Here is an 11,783-nt window from a genome sequence, read left to right as displayed (position 1 = left end):
GCTATTTGGAGTGTGAAAAAAAATGATAATTTTAGGTGGATATTAGAGGTGTGTCGGTCACTTTTGTAGTAACAAGTCGAGATGCCCAAGGCGATTGTTACGGACCGTGATACCGCTTTGATGAATACGGTAGCAAAGGTATTTCCTTCTTCTAATGCATTACTTTGTCGATATCACATAACATGTAATGTGAGAAGTAAGGTTAAACCCGCGGTCGGGACTAGGGATGGCAAGCAGACCCAAACCCGCGGGGCCCACCGACACCCGAACCCGAATCAATGTGTGAAAACCTGAGTTGACTGAGTTTAGGTTCGAGTTCGGGTGCCACCCGATATTTCGGGTGTGTGTTTGGGTAGTGTGAAACCCGCACCCGAAATCCAAAATTACACCCGCTTATATATATATATATATATATATATATATATATATATATATATATATATATATATATATATATATATATATATATATATATATATATATATATATATAATATTGTAGAAAGTTGTATGAAAATTGTAGGAAGAATGTATTTTATGTATTTTGTTGCGGGTTCAGGTTTGGATGAAAAAATCCGAACCCAACTGGTGTGGGCGTGGGTGTTATTTTGCAACTTGAACAACATTTGAGTTTGGGTTCGAGTGTCGATTTCGGGTGCGTGTGAAACTCGCACCCGGCCCGACCCGTTGTCATCCCTAGTCGGGACGAAAAAAGTAAAGATCGAAGGTGGAAAATCGGTGAAGCCCGGTGTGATTGTTGAACAAATAATGTATGCATGGACTCGTATTGCAAATTCTTTGACAAAAGAATTATACGCTGATTTCGTCTTTCAATTTCAGAAAGTGTGTGAAAAGTATCCGGATTTATTGAAATATGTTGAAAGCACCATTCTTGATAAGGTGAAGGAGAAGTTTGTGCATGCGTGGACTGATAATGTCTAACATCTTGGGAATACAACCACCAATAGAGTTGAATCGGCATATGCTAGTTTGAAAAATTGGTTGACTAATGGCACGGTTGACTTGTGTTGAGATTAGGACACCGTAAATCTCATGATAAAAAATCAACATAATGAGATACAAACCACATTTGGTCGGAGCATTATGGTGTTGGAACATCGATTTAGGGACAACATTCTTTATTCTCAATTGATCGGCAATGTGTCTCGGGCCGGGTTAAACTATATTTTTCACGAGGCCAAACGAGGTGAAACTGTCGGTTCTGATAGTGTAAAGTATGGTTGCACTATTACTAGAATGTATGGTCTCCCGTGTGCATGTGTTATTGCTTAAAAAGCGAGACTAGGTGAGCCAATAAGAATGGACGAAGTTATCCCTCATTGGAAGAGACTTATTTATGATGATGATGGTTTCGTTGAAGGAGAAAAATTGAATATCTCTATCACTTCCGAATTGGAAGCGATACAAGAAAGGTTTTCGAAGGCCGATGACAACATGAAACTCCACATCAAAGAATAATTGTGGAAGATTGGATATCCCGAAACAACAGACATGAAACCACCATCTCAACCGGTTAAGACAAAGGGTGCTTCGGAGAAATTAAAGCCTACACCAAATGAAAATTCGACTACACGGTCTCTTCTTATTGTGAGCATGTCGATAAACTTTTTCCCAACACGCCGACTCCTAAATCTTAAAAAAGTTCAAACAAAGGAGCTCACATAAGCAAACCGCCTTCGAAACCTATTTCACTAAAAATTCCAATCATCGAAGAGGTGCATGTTCCATCAAAAATTCTATTCATTGAAGAGATACCGGTTTTTATGCACCCTTACATTGAGCGGATCGTAGATGTTGCGGGGGACGGTAATTGCGGTTACCGAGCCGTCTCGACGTTTCTTAGTAATGGAGAGGGTAGTCATATGGTTTTCCGTCATCAACTCATCCAAGATTTGAAGACGTATAAAGAAGCGTACACGCGGTTATATGGAGAGGAAGCTAAATTTGAAGCGGTTAACGAAGCTCTTAGTCCTTGGATGAGCGCTTATGCACCAGTGGCAAAATGGATGAAATTCCCGAAAATGTGACATCTTATTGCATGCACCTATGATATAGTGTGCATTGACTTGACGCGTTATGGTTTTTCAGAAACCTTTTTCCCACTCCGCACTGCACCGCCTACAAATTCAAATGATCGCATCATGTGCATTGGATGGCTTTCAAAAGTGTGTCACTTTGTGCAAGTTTACTTGAAACCAAGATGCCCCATACCACCTACATCACCGGAATGATCGCTTCATCATACCGAAAATGTTGAGACGTGGCCGGATCTTTTTGTTGATAGGATGCACGAATTCGAAAGATTGAACAACATCGAGAAGGAAACAAATAAGGAAAAGTCAAAATTGGAATCACTAATAGATTTAGGTGGCGACAGTTCTTTTGATGTATTCTAGTTTCAAAGTGTAATGTATGCCCTCTATAACATTTTGATATAATCAATTTTTTTCAAGTATTAGTTTATGTGTTTATGTGTTTTTCCTTCTACTGCTATATTATTCTGGTCTGTTGAAAAAAATAACAGGGAAACTTCCGTAAATGTATCTACGGAAGGCTCTAGTTTTGAAAATTATGGCTTTTTTCTGTAGGTACATCTACGGAAGAAAAATATCTAAGATCCTTCCGTGGATATACCTACGAAATGTTCTTTGATAGAGAATGTGTGATCCATATTCACCAAGGTTTTCTATAAAGTTGGGGTTTCTAGTGTTGTATTACACACAAACACAAAAATTTCTCTATATATTCGTGTTCATGGCATCCCCTAGGCCATCATCATGGATGCGGCCATCATCCAAGCTACCCGCTCCTGAATAAATTATTTTCAAAAGGGATGGGCATGTTGTTTTCGCTCCTCTCAAATCCCCGATGCAGATGAAATTTTGGCACATCCATTGCTTGGACCAACTAAACAGGTCTCTGATGTCTTGGTTAGCTACAAACCTGGCGAAGTCGTCAGAAGGATTCAGAGGCTTAGAACAAAGACCTCACTTGAGACCGAAAAACGGATCGTTGGTGGGATGAAGTGGAAAACAACATTGATGTCATTCAAATGATGCATGGATCAGTTGAAATTGTTTTGACTGTTGTAATTTCTTAGATGCAATATTTAATTTTCTGTTGGAATTATCGATGTAGTGCCAATTTTAATCAATGAATGTTGCTTTTCTCGTTACAAATGTTGTTTTTCTAGTTTACTGGTTATGGGTTTATTCCGTAGATGTACCTACGGCGTGTTCCGTATGTGTTCTATAGAATATTTTCATATAAATGTAAAAAAAGATGGTTCCGGAAATACATCTACAAAAACAAATAGATATTATTGAAAATACACATAATGCCTAAAAGACCTCAGGAATGTAGTAAGAGTTTCTCAAATATGTTAACACTATATCCAACATTCCTAATCAAATACTCAAACTAACTAAAATTTCTAACAAAATTTCTAATATACCTCTCTTTCAAATAACAAAAAGTGCGTGTCAAAGTAATGAATTTTTCTTTACCCACCTCCCTATGGGGGTCACCCCCAGCGAAATCCCCTAATTGCCCCTACTTCGGAGATGCATCTCCGAAGTTATTATTTTTTCTGAATTTTCATACTTTTCGGAAATGAATCTCCGAAAACACCAAAAAAGTGGTGTTTTCGGAGATGCATTTCCGAATTCAGGAAAAATTCAAAAACCGTGAATATTTCGGAAGTTCATTTCCGAAAATAGTTCTGCATATACAATTTTCCCTCCTTCACTATTTCATCATTTTTTCTCCAAAACTTCTCCAAACCCTCTCCAAAACTCAATCAATCTCCATCCATTTTTCGTCTCAAAATCAAGTTTCAAACCGTTGATCACGTTAAAGGGAGCATAAAAAGCTACAATTTGAGGTAAACATCTCTCATTTCATCCCCTATTTCACTACAATGATTCAACAAATTTATGCTGAAACCTGTGATGGTTCGGAAGTTCATTTCCGAAATATATTACCTAACAAATTTCGGAAATGAACTTCCGAAATATGCCCTGGCAGTTAAAAAAAACAGTTTTGGCCAATTTTGCTAATTTTCGCATATGTTAGGTATGGTGCATCCGGACAACATTGTGCAAGCCGATGGCGCAGTAGTTCCGGAAGTTGTCAACGTTAAAAACGATTCGGTTATCGACGATCGAGCTATGATCAATGCGGTTGATGTTCGACAACAATTTACCAATGATCGGAGCTTCGGTAGTCGCGAGCATTTGATTGATTGGGTTCGGAACGAAGCTAGTAAAGTTGGATTTGGAATTGTAATTTTAAGGTCCGATAATGGAAATAGTAGGCGGAAAGCTTTCGTTGTTTTGAATTGCGAACGGGGTGGGAGTTATGCACAATCAAACTGGGTGCTAAAACACGAAGACACGAGATCGAGAAAGTGCGGGTGTCCGTTTAAGTTGCGGGCGACTCGGAGGGTTGATAATTTGTGGCGTTTAACCGTGATTTGTGGAATTCATAATCATGCATTGGATTCCAAGTTACACGGACATCCAATGGCGTTTCGTTTGTCCCACGAAGAGAAGAATGTGATTTCGGATTTAACGATAGTCAAAGTGGCGCCTCGCAACATACTTGCCGATTTGAAGCGTAAAAAACCGGATAGCGTTTCAAATATCAAGCAAGTTTACAATGAACGACACAACCTCAAAGTTTTGAAAATGGGTCCTCGGTCGGAAATGCAACAACTTTTGAAACTATTAGGCGATAACAAATATGTGTCAAGCTTCCGAACGCCCGAGGACAAAGTTACCGTTCGTGATATTTTTTGGACTCATCCCGAAAGTGTCAAATTGTTCAACACATTTCCAACCGTTCTTGTCATGGATTCGACGTACAAGACAAACAAGTATAGGCTTCCTCTTCTAGAGATTGTCGGTGTGACCTCGACGGACAAGACTTATTCGGTCGGGTTTTCTTTTTTGGAGTGTGAAAAAGAAGAAAACTTTACATGGGCTTTGGGAATATGCAAGTCTTTGTTAGTTGATCAAAATTTTATGCCAAAAGTCATTGTGACCGACCGGGACAATGCTTTGATGAATGTGGTTGATACCGTCTTCCCAACATCAACCGCGTTACTTTGTCGGTATCACATAACTTGCAACGTGAGAAGTAAGTTGAAACCCGCCGTTGGGACAAAAGATCGGCCGGATGAAAACGGTAAAGTTATCAAAGCCGGTGTTGTGGTTGAGAGGATAATGGCGGCATGGAGGGAAATTTTGGATGCATACTTCGAAGAGGTGTATACCGAGAAATTGGTACACTTTAGGTCTTTGTGTGGTTCCATTAAGACTTTTTGTCATTACGTCGAATCCACCATTCTTGACAAAGTAAGAGAAAAAGTCGTGTGCGCTTGGACAAATCGAGTAAGACATCTTTGTTGCACCACGACTAACCGAGTTGAATCCGCACATGCGGTCTTCAAGAGGTGGTTGGGTGATAGCATGGGAGATTTGTGTCGGGGATGGGACACCGTGAACCAAATGCTTGAAAATCAACACAATGAAATTCAAACATCGTTCGGTCGGAGCAAGACGGTTATGGAACACCGGTATAAGGGCCAAATTTTATTCTCCCAATTGATTTACAACATATCCCGAACGAGTTTGAATTTTTTGTTTCATGAAGCGAAGCGGTCCGAGACCACGGGGCCGGATAGTTCTTTATGTGGGTGTACCATTAGAAATACATACGGCCTTCCATGTGCTTGTATACTTTCAAAAAAGAAGAAGTTGAATTCACCAATACGCATGGATGAGGTAGCCGACCATTGGAAGAAACTTCGTTTTGATGATTTTGACCCGCCGAAGGAAAATGGCTCCAAGATCACCATCTCCGACGAGTTGGATGTGATAATGGAGAAGTTTGCTAAAGCGGATGACACCACGAAAATGCATATAAAAGAACAATTGCGAAAAATTGCCTTTCCGGAGACCACCGATTTGAAACCGCCATCTCAACCGGTTAAAACGAAAGGTGCACCGAAAAAGTCCAAAGTTACACAAGAAGACACATCAACAAAATGATCTCCTTCCTACTTTGAACATGTTGATGCATCATTCCCGGATTCACCGACACCGAAGTCCAAGTGTAGTGGTAACAAAGGAGCCCGTATTTCGAAGCCACCTCGCACACCGCCGATCAAAAAATCACCGATTGTCTACATTGATGAGATGCCACTTTTTATGCACAAATATATCGATAACATCGTTGATGTTGGAGGCGACGACAATTGTGGATATCGGGTCGTTGCGGGTTTGCTCGGTAAAGGGGAAAATAATCACACTTTAGTTCGACGAGAACTCATTGCGGAGTTGACTTCGTATCGGGACATCTACGGCCGACTATATGAAAATCATGAAAAGTTTGCGAAGATTCATGATTCACTTGTTCCATCACTTACCGGTATCGCTCCGGTTTCGAAGTGGATGTCATTCCCCGAGATGGGTCATCTAATAGCAAGTGCATATGATATGGTGTGAGTCGATTTGACGAGGTTTGGACTAAGTGAGACTTTCTTTCCACTTCATAGTCGACCGCCATTGGACGCGTCGAGCCGCATCATATGCATCGGGTATCTACGTTCGCGGCACTTTGTCCAAGTGTTTTTGAAACCGGGGTGTCCTATATCGGCCATTTCTTGTCAATGGACGGCACATCGTTCAAATGAGGCGGAGACTTGGCCGGATCCGTTCGTTTTGAGAATGGCGGAGTTTGAAGAAATGATGAGCCAAGAGCGCGAGCAAAATAGAGAGCGGTCGAAGAACGTACCTATTTTGGACTTAGGATCCACCGATTGGTTCGGTGAATTTTAGTTTGTTCCGGATCGTTTTTTGTTTGTAATGACCATTTTTGTATGTATTGTTGTTTATCATGTAAAATCGGACCGATTCAATACATATATAATATAAGTATGTTTTATGTCATCATTGTCTAATTTATGTCTATTTTGATTCCTTTTGCAATTTATACACAAAACACTAAGCAATCAATAAAATGCAAAATTTATGTCTGTTTCTGCATAATTCGGAAATGAACTTCCGAAATATACTAGTCTGCCTCCAATATTCGGAAGTTCATTTCCGAAACATCCACTGAGTGCAAGATAAGGTTTGTTGGGCCATTATTGCTCCAATAAGTCTATAAATACAACACACTCTTCTTCATCCTCTTCACACCTAGAAACACAAATGACACAAACCTACCCCCACCTAGCATTCGTCTACTTCACCACCGGCTACCCGATGTCGTTCCAATTTCGCTTCTCGCGCAACACGCCGTTTGCGGAGTTGATAACGTCGCTCCACACGCTATTGCAATATCCCGAAAATCGAAAGGTTGTCAAGCTCGAGTACCGCTCGCCATCGCTTAACGACGAGGGAGGCATTGAGTTCACACCTTTTGAGATCAAGAACGACGAAGATTTAGCGGTTTTGTGGACAACGTTTGACCGATTTTCTTCGAAGGGTCCGATCGAGTTGGACGCGAAACTTCAAAGATCGGGGGCCGACGTTATCAAAATGTTGACTCATCCTCACCTACCCGTGTTTAACAATATGTAACTTTAATCTTATGTAATGTGATCGATGTAATCTTCATCCGATTAAATAAAGCGAATCGTTCTTGTTTGTTATTTTTCTTCTGTCCAGACCTTATTTCGGAAGTTCGTTTCCGAATTCCTCCAAGGGGGGTGAATTCGGAGATGAACTTCCGAATTCACCAATTTTCTGAAAATTAACCTTATTTCGGAGATGCATCTCCGAAGTCAATATTTTTCATTAAAATATTCAACTTTTCGGAGATTCATTTTCGGAAACACCTTTTTTTCCAATAAAAGTACGTTTTCGAAAATGAACTTCCGAAACAAGGGGTATTTTCGTAAATTCGCCAGAGGTGGCCAAGAAGGATAGGAGGTGGCTAAAGAAATTTTCAAAGTAATTTATGCATGCTCCTCATTTTAATAGGGCACGCCAATTGAGTGCACATATTTCATAATGCATATTTTAATTTAGAATTTTTTATACGAGAAATTTCTTTCGGAATAAATTTATGCACGGTAAAATATGACACCCAAATGCATTTGCCCTTATTAAAATTAGAAACACGTGTTGTCTTTTTTAAAAATTAAGTGTGAGAAAGAAGTTTCGCATTGATTAGAAAAAGAAAGATGTAATATTTTATAAGTGAGAGAACCCACACACCTATTTTTTTAAGATTTTAGATGGATAAATAGTGTGTCTTTCACAAAATGTGTTTTAAGTGTAAAATACTTCCCCGTTAACCCTCCGACAACAAAATAGAGTTTAGACAGTATTTTATTCGTTTAATTTGTTTAATATATTCGTAAAAGTGTATTATACTGTAAATGAATATTGGTGTGTCTTGCAAAAAATCTTCGTCATATTTTTGTGTAACTTTTTATTATATTTTATCTCTTTCATATTCTAAACAACAAACGCGCTCTTAGTGTCATTTTGATTTCAATAGAAGTATTGGCTAAATATATTATGCTAATAAGATCAAAGAGATGGAGCAACGGTTGCAAATAGCTTGTAATCAGTTGATGCGTCAATCTAGTGAAAGTGGAAACTCATAGTAGAATCTACCAAAGAGAATGGAAATATTATTATTTAATCATATACTTTTGTGATTACTAAACATAAAAGGGGATGAAGCATGAAACTAACTTGTAAAAAGTGTTCTCTAGTAATGAATAATTTTGCAATCAAAATGACCTTGCAATTGCATGATGTTGACCCTAAAACATACAATGTAAACCTTAATTTCTATGTAACCAAATGATGTTAGCTATATAGATAACTCTCATACTTGGCATAGATAAAAAAATTGTAAAAGAAATAAAAGGGGGGGAATAATTGCTTTCATTCTTGATATTACAACTTAATGTCTCTGTCATAATCTGCATATGTCCAATCTCCTTAGCAAAGGGTGCACCACTCAATGGAAACCAATATAGAGAAAACACATGGCAGTGGTGATCATAGCAAATTGGAACCTAATATTAATATATACAAAGAATAACAATATTAGCTTATAAACTTTCACATAAATTATGTTACAAGTTAATAACAATACCTTGTTGTATGTAAATTATATGCCTTGGATGATGGGCCATTTGGTGATTGTGGAGGTGGTGGTGACACTGATGGTGCAGGAGGTGGTGCTGAAGGTTGATACTTACCTTCAATAATATAAACAATTCAATAGCATCAATACCATAATCATAAAGAAACTTTATAAGATATCGATACACACGTTGATACTGATAATAATTTGAAAATTTGAATATATCACTTGTATCAGTGTCGTGTTAATGTGAGACACCTTTATTAAGAGGATAGCTATAACTAACTAACCACATAAAAGCAGATTCTGTGGAGGTGGTTTCTCTTTGGCAGGGTTAGAATTAGGATCATAAACTCTCACATAAAGTTCTTCACCTAAATACCAACTTTGCAAATTCTGTGATCTCAAATTCCACATTCCTGGATTATCAGGATACACATAAACTGCACTCCATCCTCCAGGGAACACTTGCACCGTCGAGCGAACTACTGGATCAAAAAGATTGTAACTCGAACGCGACTCTTCTTTCCACTCTCCTTCTCCCAATCCAACAACAAAGAAGCTATATCCATCCAAATGGCAACTATCAATAGTTGTTAAAGTGTTCTTAACCACTATCTCTGTCCATTCTTTATATAATGCACTTGCTACAAAAACATCATTCACCGCGTTCACATTTGATGTGTTTTTGGAATAAGCATCAAGTTTATATATTCCTGATTCGTCGGAAAAGTGATCAGCTAGCTTCAGTGGTGTATCTGGTGTCAAGTATGATACATTGTTGACAGTGTAAAGAGTTAATCGGTCAATCGTGGCAGTCGATGCTTCGAGAATAAAAGTTTGTGATATTGTCACATTTGTTACATTGAAGGTTCCTTGTGGATTAGGCCTTGCAGCTCCAGCAGTCAGATTCCACCTTCATTTGATTCAAATAAGCCATAAGTTGTTTCCATAAACTCTCTGAAACAATCTCGCACATGCTATATTAATGTATCAATTTAAATAAGTCAATCCAAACAGACAATTAGTACTATTTCGTGTCGTGAAATTACCTAATCGATTTAGCTTGGTTGATGGAGAATTCCAAATCAAATGGATCAGGACCACTTGGGAGAGAACCATTAGCATGTGTGGTTGAATTATCGTAATGAAGCACCGCAATTCCAACAAGACTATTGTTAACTGTGGCATTACTCATTTTAGGAGAAGCCACTATGTAATAATCAGCAACATTTTGATCTGCTGTTACAAGAACTGAATAGGATTGTCCAACATGAACATCAAGAGAATCCAAATCTATCTGATTCACATAAGATCCTTCGGTTTCAACCAAAAGCAGTTTATGATTCTGAATCCTGAAATTGAAGCTCCATGCTGTCCCTACATTTGATATCCTAAGCAAATATGTTTTGCCTTTGACACATTATCATAAAGAAGTTACATTAATGAATGAAATGAAATGAAAATTGAAATTATCATAAAGATGATATAACTAACATTTTTATTATCTTCTTACCTTGTGTAACTTTGAAGGATTCATATGATTTTGAAAGAATGTTCATATATGGTCCTTTTCCATTTATTAACATCCAACTTGGAGAATCAATATCCATAGTTTCCAACCTTGACCTAATATCCTAGTCGAAATTATAAAAAAAATAGAATTTGAAAACCGAAACAAATGACTAATATGATGGAAAAAAAAATCTTAAACTACCTTGTAGCTACTATTGTACCAGTCACCGATTAAAAGATCAAACTCAGCTTCCGGTTTTGGAAAAGGAACACTTATCACTGGACGATTATTGACTCGAATTGGACCAAACGCTCCACCGGCTTTAAGGAAATTGATGGAAGGAAAGTAAAAGAATGTGCCAATCTGATCTTTGAGTTCAAAAACATAAGTCCAATTTGTTTTAGATTGGATAGGACAGTTTGTACCGGACACTCCATCTTGCCATGAATTTTGCCTTTGTTGTATACCATTCCTATACATATATAACAACCATAATTCAGCATGTTTAGTTCATAACCACATTTGTTAAGCTAAATCAATTCCATAATAATAAAAACAGAAAGCGCGTTATACCATGTAAATAGCAAAGGTTCATCTAAATCATTGAAAACATTGACATGAATATAATCATTTGTTGTTGCATTTATAAGGGGTCCAGGGAACATGCCATTGATTGTTATAACCTGACAAGCAGATCAGGAAAAAGATTAGCGAACAATGTAATTAAACGATGAATAGATTAAAGGCGATGATCTCTACCGGTTGATTTGCAGACACTGGATTAATATTGAAGTTCAAGGAAACGTGCCAATCAAGGTATATATCAGCACTGGTGGCTATTGTAACAAAAAGTACTAGAAACACAATAGCACATGAAACAATTTCGATTTGAGGACCAGAAGAACCCATTGAGACAGAACCTTAATTAACTTCTGCCTTTGGTTGTCACAACCATTGCCTCTTAGTTGTTGGTACATTTCAAGGGCTAGATGTTAAACTGTTTTTAAATAGCTTTGGATTTATCAATTTCTTAGTGCAATTAAGGTGGAAAAAGTATAAGAAGTTGGGTTAAATTCTTAGAGTGCAGCCGGCCAAACTACAATGCAAGACCTCAAATTTGGACTAATATTGGC

General features: G+C 38.1%; 1 protein-coding gene across 1 annotated transcript; it reads right to left on the bottom strand.

The window, feature by feature from the left end:
* Positions 1 to 9,419: 9,419 nt before the first annotated feature.
* Positions 9,420 to 11,559, bottom strand: LOC131651596 (monocopper oxidase-like protein SKU5). Its single transcript, XM_058921257.1, has 6 exons — positions 11,410 to 11,559; positions 11,224 to 11,333; positions 10,852 to 11,122; positions 10,651 to 10,771; positions 10,187 to 10,547; positions 9,420 to 10,050 (listed from the first exon to the last, which is right to left on the bottom strand). Exons 1-6 carry the CDS (start codon positions 11,557 to 11,559, stop codon positions 9,420 to 9,422), a joined length of 1,644 nt encoding a protein of 547 aa, XP_058777240.1.
* Between the last annotated feature and the right edge of the window lie 224 nt (positions 11,560 to 11,783).

This window comes from Vicia villosa, linkage group LG1, assembly GCF_029867415.1.
Source record: "Vicia villosa cultivar HV-30 ecotype Madison, WI linkage group LG1, Vvil1.0, whole genome shotgun sequence".
In the NCBI taxonomy this organism is placed as follows: Eukaryota; Viridiplantae; Streptophyta; class Magnoliopsida; order Fabales; family Fabaceae; genus Vicia; species Vicia villosa.
This window is presented reverse-complemented; position numbering and strand designations above follow the sequence as displayed.